The sequence below is a fragment of the Scophthalmus maximus genome, chromosome 16, assembly GCF_022379125.1.
Source record: "Scophthalmus maximus strain ysfricsl-2021 chromosome 16, ASM2237912v1, whole genome shotgun sequence".
NCBI classification, from domain to species: Eukaryota; Metazoa; Chordata; class Actinopteri; order Pleuronectiformes; family Scophthalmidae; genus Scophthalmus; species Scophthalmus maximus.
In genome coordinates this window covers 3,335,327-3,354,772 of record NC_061530.1, presented here as the reverse complement: position 1 = coordinate 3,354,772, position 19,446 = coordinate 3,335,327, and the positions used below count along the sequence as shown (strand labels likewise).

General features: G+C 43.5%; 1 protein-coding gene across 1 annotated transcript in view; it reads right to left on the bottom strand.

The window, feature by feature from the left end:
* The window catches only part of myo15b (myosin XVB), a 105,791-nt gene extending 90,850 nt beyond the window's left edge, over positions 1 to 14,941 (bottom strand). The window contains exons 1-4 of the mRNA XM_047327801.1: positions 13,001 to 14,941; positions 12,679 to 12,846; positions 6,210 to 6,274; positions 6,031 to 6,094 (exon numbers count right to left, since the gene is read on the bottom strand). Coding sequence (XP_047183757.1) covers positions 6,031 to 6,094; positions 6,210 to 6,274; positions 12,679 to 12,846; positions 13,001 to 14,941 — 2,238 coding nt within the window. The remainder of the gene's footprint in view (positions 1 to 6,030; positions 6,095 to 6,209; positions 6,275 to 12,678; positions 12,847 to 13,000) is intronic.
* Between the last annotated feature and the right edge of the window lie 4,505 nt (positions 14,942 to 19,446).

The window sequence follows — 19,446 nt, the reverse complement described above, 5'->3', positions numbered from 1 at the left end:
TACTGGCATCTTCAAAGCCTATGAGGCTTTATGAAGTGGCATACTGTCCTGGAATGTGGACAGATGTGAAAACCTTCATTAAACATTGTGCTGTTTTTCAAAGTCTGAAAGCCGATAATCAGAAACCCGCTGGAAAGATGCAACAACCCACTGTCATAGGCCAAAATGTGTCACAGCTAGGCTGTGACGCTGGGGATCCCAGTACCTCCTCCCCTTTCCTGTATCTGTGTTTTCTGTGTCTGTCTTGTGGTTATGTATGTGTCTGTGTGTGTGTGTGGGTGCTTGTGTGTGTAGTTTGTCCCCGTAGTTTGTCGCCTTCATCTGTGGAGGCAGCCATAGGTGGCCCTCATCGGAATCAGACACGGACTGCATAAAGACGTGGACCTCGCTGAGAAAAATCACAAGATTATTATACCAGTTACATTAAACACTTCGGCCACTAAACTTCACGTTTAGCTTTCTCCTGTGTTTTGTGAAAACCAGAACTAATCTCACATTATCTCTCTTGCACCAAAAGATCCAGGATTGGATTTTGACGACACAAACTCATGCCACAGACCAGCAACCATCAGATTGCTTTCCTCCTGTGCTGCCTCACTCCATACCACGTCCGTCTCCCTGTCCAAGTATCTTTCAGCATATCTGCGCAGCAGCCCTCATTCTCCTGCCTGCCTCTGCCCAATATTCTGCCCAATATTAATTAACCTGTTCCTCCTTTTTCCATCAATCCGTCTCTGCCTGCTTGGTCAAAAACACACCACGGACCCGGACAAAATGTGATGCTAGGTATTGACATTATGGGTCCTGTAGGATTTCGGCCCCATGATGGAAGAAGGAGACCTGGACTCAAAAATTCTCCACCTAGCGTTTTGGTTTATGGCAGTTGCAAGAAAATAAAAAAATAAAATAAAAGAGGAATAATTATATGCTAACTTCAAACTATAATAAGTATTTCATGTCAAACAAACTTAAGATGAATGAACATCACCAGGCCCCGGACTATAGGGCTCTGGTTCAGAACCCACACTGCACTGCCATTAGGCAGCCTCCACCACTGGCTTTATACTGGAATCCCCTTGACAAACCATAGTTAATTCAAATCTATAAACATACATATATTACATTCACATATAACAACATTTCTGTGCACACTAACACATTACTAGTTCTATCCAGACACAGAAATATACAATCTACAACCTTAATTAGAGTCCCACGGGACCTGTGAGGTGAGTTAAGTCTAGCTGTTTTTCCTCCTCTTCAGTTGGTAGATACTGTTCTACTCAGTCCTCCTTTTCCTTGACAGTTTGAACAAAGAGAGAATGGGGTGCAGATATGTATGGAACCAACTGGCAGTTCCCTTTCTTCAGCATATTGATATAAATTGTTTGAAGTGGTTGCCTCTGCTCTGGCATGCAGATTTGGTAAGTCAACCTCACCCATCTTTTTCTTGACCTGGTAAGGGCCTTGCCACTTTGCCAGCAATTTGTTCTCTGATGTTGGCAGCAGCAGCAAAACTTTATCACCTGGCGCAAAGCACCGCTTCCTGGCTGACCGGTCATACAACTCTTTCTGTTTGGACTGGGAATTCAGTAGATTCTCACGAGCCATAGATGTGGTTTTCATGCATTGCTCCCGCATCTTCAGGATAAAAGAGATAACGTTCATAGTCTCTGGTGAATCAGACTCCTCCCACATCTCCCGCAGCACATCTAGAGGACCTCTGACCTGATGGGCATAGATAAGCTAAAATGGTGAAAATCTAGTTGAGCTCTGGGGAACTTCACGGTATGCAAACAGCAAAAAATGGAAGCCACTTGTCCCAGTCTTTTCCTGCGTCAGACACAAACTTCTTCAGCATACCAATCAAAGTTTTGTCAAAAAGTTCAACCAAACCCCTAGTCTGTGGGTGGTAAGGGGTGGTTCTCAGTCTTCTGATGCCTAAGAGTTGATATACTTGAGAAAGTGTGCGGCTCATGAAATGTGGACCCTGATCATTAAGGACCTCTTTCGGAATGCCAACCTGGCTGAAAAACCTAAGCATAGCTGTGGGTACTTGTTTGTCTCTAACTTTCTTTAATGGGTGTGCCTTTGGATACCTGGTGGTATAGTCACAAATTACCAAAATTAACTTGTTGCCCTCCTGACTTTCTACAGGGCCAACAATATCTACTCCAATAAGCTCATAGGGAGTGGGAATGACAGGGAGTGGAATGAGGGGTGCAGGAGCTGTATGCTTCCCTGCAGTGAGCTGACACTTGGGGCACATTTTGCAGTAGTTCTGAACCTGGCTATACATTCCTGGCCAGCTAAACCTTTAACTTAGCTGTATGAAAGTCTTTATGAAACCCAAATGACCCGCCCATGGAACAGTATGACCTACCCTAAGCACCTCAGCCATGGATACCTCAGGAAGGACAAGCTGTTTCCCATAGTCAGACTGCCTGTACAACAGACCATTTTCAAACACAAAAACCTCAGACAGTGTGCTAGGACTAGCCACTTCCTGCTCTGGCTACTCAGCTGACTGTTGTAACCACTCCCTGACTTGTCCCCTGCGTAACTCCAACCTTTCTTCCGGACACTGCATCTATCTGCTCCTCAAAAAATGGCATGAGCTGCAACGTGTCTGCAGTTGTAGCTGGAACCTGATGAGTGGACTTATGCCTTTGCTTATTAGTTACTCGTCATTCTGCAGGACCTGCCTCTAAAGCTGGACTCACTACATATAGTGGGGTAGACACAGGCATCACTGTTACTGGGTCAGGGTTAACTGACTGCAACACTACTGGGTCTGACTGAACAATCATGGGTTTCTCTAATACTTGTAGAGATGGGATTTCCCTTGCATTAGACCTGGTGATAACCCCACACAGCTGTTCCTGCTGTCCTGAATTAGATCCAAAAGAATGGGAAAGTCTGTCCCTAACAGCACCGGATATGGCAACTCTGGAGCCACTGCTACTTTCATAAGGTAAGGTTGGTTGTGTACTCCTACATAGACCTCAGTTGTAGGCACGTCTGAACTATGACCATGCACACAGACAACTGGCTCATCTGCACTACAAAGCTCCCTCTGTGCAAACTTGGCCTGAACAAGAGAGTGCGAACAACCTGTCTCTAATAATGCAGAAAGGGGTCTGCCATTAACCAAGACAGTAGCTGTCGGTGACTAAGATGACTTTGCAGGATGTGCAAATTCAAGTCTTGAGGAACAACACAGGTTTGTTGCTTTGGGCTTTCTTACTGTGCAAAAAGGACGGCTATGGCCTGCCTCAACACAGTTGTGACATACTATCTCAGCTTTGTAACCTGACGAGCCCTGGGGTAAGATGGTTTTACCAGTACAGGTTTCCTACAGCTGCTCTGACCTTGTGTATACCTCTCTGAACCACCACCTTTCCCCAACCCCCTCAGACTTACCTCCTTCTTGTCTGAGTTTTCCTGCATAGCGGTAGGCTCCTGGTCTCCTGTGAGCAGTTACATACGTTACGTGGTTGGGTCAAGCTCTTTGACCCAAGCCTTCATTTCTGGATACAGCACCTTTAAATACTGCTCAAGGACCATCTTCTCAATCAATGCTTCCTTGGTACAGGTGTCATACTGGACCCATTTGCAGAATTACACTTTGAGAAGGGTATACAGTTCTTGGGCGGACTCCTCAGCTGGAGTCTCATAGAACCAAAATTGCTGACGGTATATTTCTATGTTGATTTCATACTTCTTCAGCACAGCAGTCTTTAACAAGTACAACATTCTTTGTCTCTACTGGGTTCATTGCCACAAAAGCATTTCTTGCCTTTCCTGTCAACAGTGGTATCAGACAAACCACCCACTCTTGCTGTGGCTAGTTTTAAACGTCTGCCAGTCTTTCAAAAGTGGTGATGAAATGCTCAATATCATCAGTCATCGAGTTTTTGCAGCTTAGGCTCATATTTTGGCACTCCGGCAGTCTGTGCTGGTGTTTGACCAGTTCTGGCAGCCTCCAGGTACATCTGGAGTTGGGTGACCTGATGAGTTAGCACACTGTACTTATGCCATGATGTCCCAATGCAGGAGTCCTCCTTCGGGATCAGTTTAGCCGAGAGCTCAAGTAACTTTTCTGTCACCAGCCTACTGCTACTCTGTTGGATGTATTCAGGGAGGTATTAGGCGGGAGAGGGAGGGGCTTCCAGGAGGTTCTAGGAGCCATAGTCGTTCCCTTCTATCAGCTTGTGGTCTCCAGTATGGAGTTCAGGGTAGTTTGCGCCCATCTCCTTGCTGTAATCCACAGCAGCTGGATTTAAGTGAATTAATATAACTCTTGGAGTGTCAACAGCAGCAGTTAGACCAGCTCAGCCGAACTGTAGCCTCTTTTCCGCGCTCCCGATCACACGATAAAGCCTTTTGCAATGCCCCTTAATTTGCGGAAGATGCCAGTAGTGCTCGGGAGTGTGAGGCAGGATGGGCTCCCCCTCGTGCTTGTGCTTATTCCTTCACTGACTTAATCTCCCATGTCACCATGCATTCCCATTTCTCTCACCACTTGGAAAACTGAAGCCCTCTGATCTATCGGGCATTGCTCAGATGGGGAGTCCACAGGTATGATTGCTGTTTTGATGTTGTCTTGTCCAAACATTAACTTGCGGTAAGGTAATACCCCACTGTGGGGTCTTGGTGCCCAAAGATCCTCCAGGCGCTGTATCAGCGCCCCTGACATGTGTCCAAACTGCGCTCATTTCGGGTTTTGCCGGCTACAACAGGCGCTTTGTAGAGTAGAACAACCAAGACTGTTACCTACAGTTAATGTTTTGTGTAGCAAGTGGAAGCAATAGACGTGACCTCAGCAAGAGCCAACGTACTGAAAGAAATAAACATATAACAAAATTTGAGGTGCCGTTCTTACAGTCATATTCAACTACGAGCCAGTGTCAATAAAACATTTACTGCATGACAATAACACTAACCATCACATATAACTTCTATTAGATTAACATTTATCAGGGTTAAATTATTGGAATTAAAATATAGTGGTGGGCTGCACGGTGGTGTAGTGGTTAGCACCTTCACCTTCTCCGGCTTCCTCCCACAGGGAGAGTGAATGGTTGACCGTCTCTGTATGTGGCCCTGTGATAGGCTGGTGACCTGTCCAGGGTGTACCCCGCCTCTCGCCCAATGTTAGCTGGGATTGGCTCCAGCGACCCCCCGCGACCCTTAAATGGATAAAGCGGTAGACGATGAATGAAAATATAGTGGTGCAAACTACCACAATTATTTTAAAAAAAACTTACTAACAGATAAATAAATGTTTTCAATTTCATTATTCATAGTTTCAGTCTTACTTACCACATGTAACATTGGCTGGGACATCTGACTGGTAAAATTTCCATCTCGGAGCAGCTCCAGTGCCACAGCGCTAGCCGACTCTCAAGGACGAGTAACAGTTAGCCTAGCTCCTTAGCCTCGGCTATCTTGGTAGTTTTGAGGTAGGTGGGCATTTTCCATCTACCAGTCTGCCCACCCACGCTCCACCCCTTTGTCCATTTTTGGATTAGTTGGGCATTGCCAAGATGGGCATCAAAACCAGTCTTCAGAAACCGTTGTGACATCATGGACACTACGTCCATCTTTATATACAGTCTATGGGTTCACCCGTGTACATCAGCTACCGTCCCCGCCTCAAAGTCTCAAAATCCGACTTGACGAGCAAGCGCCAGTCCAGCGGTGTTAAGCAGATGCAAGTGTGTAGGGAAAGGCAAGTTCGTGCTTGTCATGCTCGCAAAACTGCAGTTGTGCATGCGGGACAGAAATGCTCGCTCGAAAGAATGCCTTTCCACTTGCGGATACTATTCTGTGTGCTTTTATCACATCATATTCTTAAGTGCGCTAATTTTGAGACTAAACAAACACCATACCAATAAATGGCTCAGGCACCAATGTATTCCTGAAAAGCAGACTTGAAATTCAAGTTGCAGTCTGGCATTACTGTATTTCCCCCAATTGAAATATGTTTAAAATACATAATTGGGTTATGTCAGTGATGAAACTTACATAAATACAATCCCGGTAAAACCTCTTCTTCAGATTCAAAAGCACAGAGCTGTCGCACACATTTCTACGAACAAAGATAAACAGGTTAAAACTGTAGATAATTATACTGTAGATACTGTGTGTGTGTGTGTGTGTGTGTGTGTGTGTGTGTGTGTGTGACAGAGAGTGTCTGAACTTACTTCAACTGTGACAGATCTTCCACCTCATCCACTTCTACAGGTCTTCTGCTGCCTGGCATTACCACCTAAAAAAGGCAGTGAGACTTCTGGTTGAATGATGTAGTGGACGGACATTTGGGGTTTGCCTCTGTATAATTTCGGGAATCTTTCCTTAATTACGTCTCTCGGTTTTAGTCTGTCTTCCGTGTTACAGCGAGATTTATTTTATGTGGCGTTGAATCTGCACAGAAATGAGTAAATCAACTCGAGCAGGTGGGAAAAATCAGATACAGCAAACTAATTTCTCCTCAGAAGGAAAAACTAGTAAGATGGCGTCCGGGCCTTCTCCTCTCACGTTTGAAACGCTCATCATTGACCTTGAAAAATCTAGGAAAAGCACAACTACGGAGCTCAACGCTTCGCTGAAAGCGGCCCTTGCCCTGATCATTCAACCATCAAATCCATCACCACCACTGTGGCCAAACACACCTCTAACAAGTTTCAACCAGGTGAAATCCTCACTATTTGGATTTCACCGTATTTAACCGCATGAGTACGGTTTGGTATGATCTATCCTGCGTGGCTGCGCATCACCTTCGATGCCGTGACTCACGTTTTTGACACTCCCCAAAGAAAGGGGGGCTCATTTTACCAAGAACACATACATAATTCATGAAGAATGGATTAAGCAAGTGATATGACCACTGATGCACTTTACTTTATTTATTTTTCACGGGCATTTATCTTTTTGTATTAGTATTTTTATTATTTTTATTCTATTTTAATTTTTTCCTCTTCTGCTGGACTTCCTAGAGGTAAGACGCGACCATAATATTGAAATGGACTATAGACTGAGCACCGTTGCCTCATATTACTTTATCCGTTAGTCAGTTGTGTTTGAATAATATTTTTTTTTTCCATAAACGATTTTGATTGAATTTTTGTTATGCAAACATACAAACATTTACAACAACCCCCACCCACCCCACACCCCAAACAATCCTTGGACAGATGAAAATTACATAAGTAAAAAAAAAAAAAAAGTACAAGAAAGAAAACTACATGAGTATTTCATCTTAATATAGACAATGCCGGCCAGTTACATCACATGTACACACTTTCATACAAATCTTGAAAGGAGTAGCTTGGTTACCAAACGGACAGTTGTTACTTAACCATCGGGAAAGGACTTAAGCTTATTGAAGTGAGAGATGAAGGTGCGCCACCTACAGTCAAATTTCTTCATAGACCCTCTCGGAGAATATTTAATTTTTTCAAGTTTGATAAAGAACATAACATCCCTCAGCCAGGAAGAGGACAGGGGAGGCTTGGGAGACTTCCACTCAAAGAGTATTCTTCTCCGAGCGACGAGAGATGAGAATGCAATAACATCTGCTTGTGGTCTTGAATAGGCAGAAGGCACCAGGGGGACTGCAAAAATGGCTGTCAAAGGACAAGGCTGAAGATTTAGCTGCAAGACATCAGATACTGTTTTGAAAACAAAAAGCCAAAAATTGTTCTGTCTTGGACAGAGAAAAAAAACATTTGACTGTGGTCAGCAGGGACAAAGCCACACCGGCTGCACCTATCGTCTACGTCAGGGTATATTTCTGCCAATTTGGCTTTAGAAAAGTGTGTTCTATGAAATACCTTAAACTGTATGAGCCCTAGGCGAGCACAAGTTGATGTTGAGCTCATTCTATCGATAGCCTTAGCCCACCAGTCATCTGTGAAGTCCACATTTAATCATTTTTCCTATGCAACCCTAGCTTTGAGCACAGGTTTGTTATTGAGCGACATGAGACAGCTAAATACCCGGGATATAAGAGCTTTCTGATTGGAACTTAATTTCAGTAATTCCTCCCAAGGCAAAGTGGGGGGTGATGAAGGAAATAGAGGATATTTGGTGCAGATGAAGTGTCGTACTTGTAAGTAACGAAAGAAATGTGAACATGGCAAGCCAAATTTTTTAATCAGGACTGTAAAACTGGAAAAACTAAATTTTCATATAAATCCAAGAAGCAATTAATGCCTTTTGCCTTCCAAAGAGAAAACGACGCATCTAGAGCAGGGGGAAATAGGTGGTTACCAACGATGGGAGCAGGTATCGACGAGGATAAGAATTTGAAATGGCCCCGGAACTGATACCAAATCTGTAGGGAAGCCAACACAATTGGGTTTTTGGTGTACTTGGACAGGACAGTTGGAAGAGGGGAACACAGCAGTGCCGCGAGAGATGTTGACAAACAAGACTTTGATTCAATGTATCCCCAAGAGGTGTTAACTGCGTGGAACCAAAATAATAGTTTTTGAATATTAGCTGACCAGTAGTAGCACATAAAGTTTGGTAGGGCAAGGCCCCCTCCAAATTTACTCATTAGTTTGTTCAATGATTGAAAGAAGGATTTCAGTAAAAATATTGGAATGGATTGGAATAAGTACAAAAATTGGGGTAAAATTGTCATCTTCACAGCACTAATTCTGCCTGTCAGCATCAGAGGGAGATTACCCCATCTCTGAAAATCAGATTTAGTCTGGTTAAATAGGGGAGTGAAATTTGTAGCCAAAAGACCTGAGATGGAGGGAGTGATATTAACCCCTAAATATTTAAACCCTGAGTGGCTTTTACTAAATGGCAAAGTCAACTGCTGGAGGTCCGAGGGGGGGATGTTGAGAGGCAAACACTCACTTTTCTGCAGGTTGAGCTTATACCCGGAAAAAGAGCCAAATTCATTAAGAATAGAGATAACAAACGGAATCGCTGTGGCAGGATTCGAGACATAGAGTAAGAGGTCATCCGCATATAATGACACGCGATGTTCGATTCCCTCGCGATAGATTCCCTGAAGTAGGAGGGAAGAGCGCAGGGCTATGGATAGGGGCTCAATCACTAGGGCAAATAAAAGCGGACTTGAGGAGCAGCCCTGTCGGGTCCCGCGTGATAGTGGAAAATAATCAGATCTAGTGGCCCCAGTGCAAACACTTGCCTGGGGATCAGTATATAAAAGATGAATCCATGAGCTAAAGCGATCACCAAAACCACATTTTTAAGAACAGTAAATAAATACAGCCATTCTACTCGGTAAAAGGCTTTTTCGGCATCTAGTGATATTACAACTTCAGGATGTTTGGAGGTTGGGGTCGAATAAATTATGTTCATTAATGTTCGGATATTTAAAAAAGAATGACGCCCTTTAATCCTGTCTACTCCTTCGAGACGATGTCGGGCAAAACTGCCTCGAGACGAGTTGCTAGCGCCTTCGCTTAAACCTTGACATCAACATTGAGAAGAGATAAAGGCCTGTAGGACCCGCAACAAGTAGGGTCTTTGTCCTTCTTAAGTAGGAGAGAGATTGATGCCTGGGTCAGGGTGGGTGGTAATGTACCCCATTCGATTGACTCGCTGTATAATAAATTAATAAATAATAAATTGGGATAGCCAGCAGGGCCAGGGGCTCTGTTACTTTGCATTGAACTTATCGCATCAACTATTTCCTGTAGCACCAATGGTGAATCTAGGTTGTGTCCCATTGCAAGATCAATAGCGGGCACATCGAGATTATTAAAAAATTGGTCCATGGTGGTGTTGTCAGTTTGGGAGTCTGACTGGTAAAGAGTCGAATAAAACGTTTTGAATGTTGCATTGTTATCAGAGGGGGCAGACAGGAGAGCACAGAGTGGGTCCTTAATTTGAGTAATGAGACGTGAGGAAGCTTGGCGCTTTAGCTGATGGGCGAGCAAACGACCACCCTTATCGCCAAGCTCATAGTAATTACTTTGAGATTGCAAAAGCATGCGTTCCGCTTGCCTAGAGGAGAGCAAGTCGAACTCAGCATGCAGACTCATGCGCTCCTTATACAGTTCAGGACTAGGGTTACTGTCATACTGATGATCTAGGTTCAGGATTAGGTCTGTGAGACAAGACTGATCAGCTTTGGAATGTCCGTTGACTAGGGGGCCCAGTAGAGCGATCTAAAGTGTTTTCACACCTCTAGGGTCTGGGCACTGACATTGCCTTCCTCCAAGAGACCCATCTGCGTATAAATTATCATTGTAGAATGCAGATACCTTGGGTTGGGCAAATATTTCATTCAGCTTTCAACAGCAAATCCAGGGGTGCTGCTATTCTAATTAACAGACACATTCAATTCTCCCCCGCAACAATCATATCTGACCCTGGCGGGCACTATGTTAGTCAGCGGCACCTTATATCCTCTGTCATGCTGGTCAGTGTTTACACCCCTAATTGGGACAGCCCAAAGTTTATGACTTCTCTCTTCTCCAATATTCCAAATTTGGATACCCACCATCTTATCCCATTACATTAGGGCCATTACTTCCCTCCGAAGCCGGCATGCAATGAATCCTAGGATAGCCTGGGCCGGGTAGGATCCACTGAATACTCTGCTATCATTATCTCTGATCATGCCCCACACATCCTAGGTTTAGCACTAGATTCAACACAGGACTACTATCTAATGATAAAATCTGTATTTTTATCTCAGAAAAAATTTGTCAACCTTGCCCACTCTGGTGAGAGATTATCTCGTTTAGTACACATTTGATCAGGAATAATAAACGCAGGATCTTATTGAAACAATTCTTTGTGTAGATATAGAATATTCCAGCGCCCCCAGTCCTGATTTATATGCCAAAAGGGTTAAATTACAATCTGGATATGACCTTCTCTCCACCGGCAAACCAGAAGATCTTTTAAGACGGACGAAAGGGACATACTAATGAGTATGGTGAAAAAGGCCAGTCGTCTCTTGGCATTCCAACTCAAACATCAGTCAGCATCTAAGTTTATACCTCTAATTTATGACTCCTCTTACTCCTTAACCACTGACCCAGCTGAAATAAACTCCGCCTTCACTTCCTTTTACTCTGATCTCTACAAATCTGAACCACAAGCAGACAAGACTTCAATGGATAATTTCCTTGATAGCTTAGATATCCCCAAGATAGATTCTAATATCAAGAAAGACTTGGACAAACCTATACAGTTAGAGGAAATAACCACCTACCTTAAAATAATGCAAAATAACAAAACGCCAGGTTAGGGTCCAGGGGTTAGGTGGGACCAGATGGATTCCCAACTATTTACAAAATGTTTTCCCATATACTTGCCCCTTTATTATTAGACATGTTTAATGAGTCACTGAAATGAGGCTCTCTTTTCCAATGTTAAATCTGGCATTAATTTCAATAAACCTCTTGAATTCAAATGTGAAGCTTCAGGCCAAAGTTCTGGCCTGCCGTTTAGACACCTTGTCTGCCAGACATAATTTCTGAAGATCAAACAGGATTTGAGGATGGCAGTTATCTTCCAACACTAGAAGACTTTTAAATGTTGTGCTCTCTCCTGACGCTTCCCAAGCTGCTGGAATGGTTAGATCATTAGACGCTGAGAACGCCTTCTTTGATCGGGTTGAGTGGGAATATTTTTTTGTTGTTGTTTTGGGGAAATTTGGTTTTGGGTCTAAATTTATTTCTTGGATCCAACTTTTATATTCTGCCCCTACTGCTTGTGTCACAACCAACTTCCAAAGATCTGAGTACTTCCCCCTAACAAGAGGAAACCGTCAAGGTTGCCCTATGTCTCCCGTTCTCTTTGCTATAGTGATAGAGACTCTTTCCATTGCTCTGAAATCTTATCCACGCTTCACTGGTATTCATAGAGCTGGATTGAAACATAAAGTATCTCTCTATGCTGATGACCTTTTGTTATATGTCACAGACACAGGTAGCTATTTAGAAGATATTTTACAAATCCTGACAACCTTCGGATCTTTCTCGTGGAATAAGCTAAATGCTTAGTGTAACTCTCTTGATCTTGCTTGGTGTGTAATGGAAGATAATTCCTCCCATCCTTTGTCTTTGGCAGCTTTGGTTTGTTCCTCTCTGCCTTATTGTTGTCCTAATTATATTAGAAACCCAGTGGTACTTTGTTCTTTAAAAATTTGGAAACAATTTAGGCAACATTTTAAACTTTCTGCTCCTATCCCATGCACCCTTATTTGCAGTAACCACTTGTTCCACCCCTCTATTTTAGATACAGCTTTCACTCTGTGGAAAGAAAGGTGCCTGGCTCATATCTCAGATTTGTACCTTGAGGGCCCATTTGCTACTTTCAATGATATTCGTGTCAAGCATAACTTACCCCAATCACATATGTTTTGGTACTTCCAAATTTGTGATTTCGTCCGCACACATTTCATATCTTTCCTTCAACCTCCGGTGGGATCCCTTGCCACTGAGGTGCTTTCCCTCACTAAAACACGTAGTAAGTTGTTTCTGCCCTGTACATGATATATAACTGAACTGTAATAGATTCACTTTTCACAATTCATTTCTATTTTTCTAAATGGGATTATCATAATAAAAAAAGAAAACACACAGGCACACACACACTGGCTATGTTTTGGTCAGGGAAACTAACAGGACCTTAGGACATAAAATCCTTGTCTTTATTATGCAGTAATAATACCTGTGTGCTGACTACTTGACTCTCCAACATCTCCTGGGTGGGGTCCTCTGATTCCCAGGGGGCCCTACCATTGACAGCAGAAACAGTCCTGACCTGGCCCCCATTGTCATAGACTGTCCATTTGTTTAGCTTTTGGTGCGGCATTAGGTTCTCAGCATGTAACCATTCCTGAACCACACACAGCAAAGACAGATGCAAACAGCTAATTTTTGTCACATATAGAAACGAAAGTGTTCTTCTTCTTTAAGTGAAAAAATGGCATTTATATTCTCATCCTACAAAATTTTTAAATTCATAATTTTACCAAAAATATAATACGTACCTGAGGGTCTCCACTCATCCGCGGGATTCCAGCCCAGTGCATCACTGGTAGGGTGATAGTATGTATACTGCCCACACTCATCAGCTGGGCTACTTCCCTGTCTGTCTCCTCTTCACAGAAGCAGACACTTGACATCACTACATTTGCCTCTTCATTTGGTAAGGGCTGAGTGGTTGACCTAGGTATCCCAGTGGCATCCTCTCCCTTTGGCTCTGATACTTTGACCCGACTCAGTCCTCCACCTATTGTTTCCCCTGACAAGGACATCTTAGTGAAGTTGATCTGGAAGGGGTCCAGTTTGCCTCTTGCAGCCTGTAGCACACTGACTCCATTCTCATTTTCAAGCGCAGCCCTCCTGTCCTCAGGTTTGGATGATCGTTTCAGCGAACCGCTGGACCCAGAGACCCTCTCTACATCCCCAACTGATATTAATGGCCCTGGCAAGGGCTTCTTGTTGGAATTGAGAAGATCTGAATTGACAGGGAGCACGAGCCTGGCACCTGGTCTTGGGGGTTTGGGCTCTAAGGTAGTGGGCTCTCCTAGTGATTCAGTGGTAGTTGATGAAGTTGAAGGTCCAGGAGTTCCTGGGGGTGCTGATTCTGTCTTTGTCTTGCCCACTATGTTCATCCTGGGGAGTACTACAGCATATTTGGCATATACCTCTTTTTCTTCAGCTGGGACTGCTTCTTCCCCTCCCTCCTTTACCATTCCCTGAAGACTACCTTTCGCTTTAGCCATTTGCCTTCTGGCCACACTGGTTTTACTGACAACTCTCATGGCCATCCTGTGTTTGAGGAAATTGGATTTTCTGCTGCCTTGTTTTTGTTTTATGGCCTGTAGGGAAAGCCAACGAGAGACACCAATGGCCTTATTCCAAGCAGAAAGTTTCTTTCTAAAATTTAAATCCCTCTTTATTTTCTTCTGAATCCAACCAGACACTCTGTGAAGCGCTGCCATACCTTTTCTTTCTGCTATCAAACCTTCTTTTGGTTTGATGGACCCCCCCTCAGTGACCTCACTCATTGATGTTGCCAAATCAGGATTTGCTAAGGTCTTATTACCTTTGTCTCGGACAGATTTCATCTTGACCTTGTCCAAAAGCAAACTTTGTGGCTTCCCTTTCACAACAGCTTGGGCATTCCGCTGTTCTTCAGGCTCCAGAATGGCTCTGAGGTCTTTACCTTTGGCTCTGAGCAGCATTATTCGGTGTTGGTCTTTGATGGCTTTGGTCAACGCTGGTTCAGCCTCCTCCTCTTCCTTTTCCAAATCAGCATCTACAGAGTCATCCTTCTTGTTTTTATTTTTCCTTTTGTTTGCAAACAGGGTCTTGCTCTTTTCTGTGTCAACTTGTATGGGGGAAAGACCTATTGTTGACTTAATCTCCTCTCTTCCAGAACTGGATTTGTCCTCAATCTGTGGCTTCTTTATTGTTTTTTTTGATTTTTGTTTGGCCTCCTTTTTCAACCTTTTCTTTTCTGCTTTAACCCTCTGTTCTTCTGCCTTTTCGGCCTGCATATCTGCCTTTGTTTTTTTAACCATTCTGTATTTTGGTCCCTGTACAGACTTGGAGGGATGTTGAGTCAGGCTGCGTCTTCTGTAGGTTTTATCAGGTGTTGCCTTTTCAGATATGTCCTCCTGGCTTGTCTTGTCTTCAGGCCCATCACTGATAAATGCCTCAAATAGGTCAACTTTCTCTTCCTCTGCAGTAGATGCCACTAGTTTTTCTTTAGACTCACTTCTGGTTTCCTCAGAAAACTCTTTTTGTGATTCCTCCGCTGTCTGTTTTGTATGTTCTGTTTGGGTAGCCGTTGCCTCCTTCTCCTCCTCTCTACTCTGCTCTCTCCCCCATCTCCCAGGTGGCTCTCTATTACAGCACAGTTCCCCCTCCTCCTCACCGATACTAGTTCCCTCTTCTGTAACATCCGCCGAGACATCTTCCATGCTTTCAGAATCCTCATCACTTTCTGTCAATTTGTAACTTCTCTTGTTTTCAGGCTTGGTGGGTAGCTTGTTATTGATTCCTACTGATTGTGTGAGGGCTAAGGGTAGACATTTGTGTTTGGTTGTCTTGTTTATGCCAGTAATTTTAGCATCTTTCTCATGTTGAGGTTGTGATTGACCATTTGCTTCATTTCTTTTATTAGGCATCACTTCATCCTCCCTTTTCCTCTCTGTTTCCCATTAGGCACTTAAGAGGTAGGCTGTCTCTTCCCTCTGCTTCGTAGCATTCATTCTACCTCAATACTTGACTGGTGTCATGGATATTATTTCTTCAGTTTAGAATACCTACAGAATAACAAAATCATATAAATTGTTTTTATTTTGTCAAATGAAATATTGACTAAGAAAACTTAGAGCTAGTTTGGCAAACCCATTGAAACCAGGTGGCTTGCTCAATCCATCAGCATTTAGACCCCGTTTAACACTTAAAGTCCCTGAACCTTGCTCCAAGGTTGAATGTCATGTCAGACGTAGCTCAGCGAAACTGACAGGATTTTCTAACTATCAGTCATTGCTTGGCTAAGTTTGACAGCTGCACTGAATTTCGATCAAGACATGTGTGTGTGTGCGTGTGTGCGTGTGTGCGTGCATGCCTGCGTGAGCCCTGGGGGTGAGCAGTGAGAGTTTATTTCAATGTAATATGCCTTACCAGGCTTCTCAGGTAAACACGGGCCTGGCTGGGGGCTGCAAAGTTCTCCGGCTTGTCCTCAAGAGCTGGTGTCCCTGATACAAATGAGCAAACCGGGGGGCAGTTACACATAAATATCCCACCAACTAACATTGCACAGGAAGCCACAACTCCAATACACACCCAACAAAAATTTGTGCTTGGTTTATACAGACACACAGTGCCCCTATTGACAAAGGTGAGCTGGCATGCACACACACACACACACACACACACACACACACACACACACACACACACACACACACACACACACACACACACACACACACACACACACACACACACACACACACACACACACACACACACACACACACACACACACACGCACAAACTGGCATTTAAATAATTCAACTTTAGCTGGCAGGCTATACTGATCTACTGCTGTTCACATGGACAGCTTGTGCATGCTTGAGAGGAAATGTGAGAGGTGCTGCTAAGAAGGATCAACAATAGGTGCTGATGGACGACAGAGACAGAGGGTTCATTATTTCTTTTTTAATTTGAGAACTGTCTGAAGAAGTGTCTCTCACTGGTGCTGGAAAGCTGAGCTGGCCTCATTCCTAAATTATCAAATAATATATGAAACTATTTCACATTAACAAAGCTATACCCAGGTGTTACTCAAGCACCTGTCATTTTTGGCCTCTGAATAAATGTCCTTTCTAAATTTATTTTTTCAAAATTTACATCAGAATTTCTAATTTGGCCCATGACGGTGGTGTTCTAACTGAATTTGCGAGATAGAACCTTAAAGCTGCAGTCGGTAGGTTTTGCAAAAATAACTTTTTTTCATATTTGCTGAAAGTGTTGCTATATCCTGCAAATCGTCTGTGACAGACTCTGGTTCATTTAGCTCCCCCTACTGCCTTTAATGCCATTTGCAAGAATCCACCGCGCCCACAGAAAAATCTCCAATCACAGCCAGGGGGCGTCTCTCCGCTCTGTCAATCATCCGTGTACGAGCTGCCCAGCGCTGTGCAGTCCCTGTGCACACACTCACTCGCTCAGTCAAGAGCGTCTTGGCAACGAGGAGCTAGCAGCAGAAGCAGAGTTAGTTTGAAAACACCGTGGCAGAGAAACACCATCCAGCCATCGTCTACCGCTTTATCCATTTAAAGGGCCCATATTATGCTCCAGGCACCTTTTCAGCCTGCCTCCACGTATATTTGGCTATCTGGGGTGTCTGCCAGCCCACGAAGAATGAAAAAGAAACAATGAGTCGTTGATTCGTGGTTTGGGTTGATCGTGCAGATGGTCTGTAAACGAACAATTCACAGCCCTGGCGTCAAGTGACGTAAGTTGACTCCTGCTACTGGGGCAACCACGCCCCCAACATGAGCAGCACCTCCCCCCTTGAAGTGCGGAAAAACAGATTGCGTCTACGCCCTGATATTCTTCTATAACGACGACCGCTGGCATGCCCAAAAGATATAATAATGTTTGCTCTGTTGTTGGATGTACAGACCAAAATAAGTCTGTACATCGACTCCCAGCATCAGAGGACGCAAGAGCTGAGTGGACTGCATTCATTGTTGATGGAAATGTTCCAGCCACAGTTGGTAAAAACCTTCGGGTTTGTGCCAAGCACTGTTCGTCAGATAAGTTTTCCAACCTAGGCCAGTACAACGCCGGACTGGCAACCCATCTCTTTTTGAAAGACGGAGCCTTTCCAACTGTCCGAGGCGAAGCTCCAGAGGAGGCAAATGTCAGTTTTCAAGATTGTTTGTGCTCTAGGGCTGGGCAATATGGCTGACAACTGTATCTCGATACAAGTGTTCCGGCCGGCATAGCTAGACTCTTTGCTCCGGTTTCTTCCAACGACGAAAAAGAATTATCGAAACGTTCTATCGAACGCATGTTCTGTTGATATTGATTACGTGTCTATCGCGATACATATTGCTCTCGCGACCAAATGCTCCCCCATCAGTGTCATACTGTTTAGTTCGCATCACTATTTATCACCAAACGTAGCATCCCATGCTATGCTAAATGCTAAGTATGTGTCGATATTCCCAGCTGTGGCTACAGTCATGTTCACGCACTGAATTTGCAAATGCACTCATCACTTAAGCATTTATTTATCACTGTAGAGCAGACTGTCAAATTATTTATTTTTATATGTGTAACCTCCTGTCAATAACATAGCAGCGTTTCAAAACAAAGTGAAGTTTCTCTGTGTTTTCCCGAAGCAAGACTCCACTTTGGCCCTGCGTTGAAACCAAGCAGTAAAAGGCGAAAAGCACGTAATTACACATTATGTTCAACACTGATAATCATGACTACAGATTATAAACTCAAATGATTTATTCCCCTCATAGTATTTCCATTTGGTACCAACTGGCTCATCGCATGAAGATCAGCTGTGTCTTCGGCTCCCAGGTCCTCGGGTGTCAGGCCAACATGCCGACCTCTGCCCCGTCTCCCATGGCCGCTGCCCGGTGCGCCTCGTAGGCGACTCCCTCTTCTCCTCGCTCGACTGCTCGTCGATCAGCCGTGTTCCCTTCCTCATCGGAGTCCAGTGTACCAGTCTCAAAGCTCTAATAATGTTATAAAATATAGATAAAAAGCGTCAATCATCCTGCAAAGCAACAAATGTTGTATGTGAAGGTAAAACTGTTAATTTACAGGCCTACCATGTAACACTCTGTAGTAGCTAATGTGCTAGCTAACGCTAGGTACGTAAACAAGCTAATATACACTGAGTTACGGTCGCACACGTTCAAAAACACTGACAATGTTGTTTTCACAAAAAGTCCCAGGTAATGATGTGAGGCAACGGTAACTAAAATGTTTTAGAGCATCACAAAGACAACACAGTGTTATGACAGTTTGCCCTTGTTTAAAAGCACAATGTCTCGCCTATAATATTAATTTAGATCTGAAATATCGGATAAAATCCCATCATGAAGCTTAACAACAAGAAAGCAAATGGCTGCGCTTCATGTGATTGCCGGCAAGTATATATAAGTAGTGGAATTGACTGGCATGTAATTCTACCGTGTGCCAATAGCAACGCAAACAAGCACACAAGCAATGTTTACTATTAGCTCAATTTGTTGATTGCATAAAACCATTTTGACCCCAGTGTTACAGCACAAGCCAAGAGGCATGCGTTAAGTACAATTCAACTCACTCCAATGGACCAATTTGGACCAGGTATAATGGGGTCATGAACCCTTGTGAAAGTTCCCAAAAGTTGGTCGCAAATACTAGTAGCCCTGCAGAGCTGTTACGTTTGTGATGCTCTTTAAAAGGGTAAAACATTTAATGAATTAGATTCTATATTATCAGCATGATGGAATTTAATTTAAATGTGCAGCCAAACATCTTTGGGGAGTGTCCCCCACTAAATTAGTAGTTTTAGGGAATGCTGTGATTGATGCATAACTTATGGGTTGTTTTGGGGCTTTGTGATTCTATTGGTCTATAATATGATGTAGAAAGTCTGTAAAGAGGAGAACATCCTGACACCTAAAAGCTCCCTTCAAAGGGTTTTATTTTTTGCAGAGATGTTTCGAGCTCAAGGCTCTTCCTCTTCTGATAGATTTCTGATAAAATACAGAGTTGCCATTTTGAATACCAACAGTCCATGTCCTCCAACACATGTATCACAACAATAATCAGCAATACAAATATGTATCATAGTAAATATCATAATAGATATTTACAAAACAACTGCGTACAAAGGTAGGTCAACTTAGGTTACATATATACAAAATACGTAAGGAAAACACATCTTTTAAAAATGATG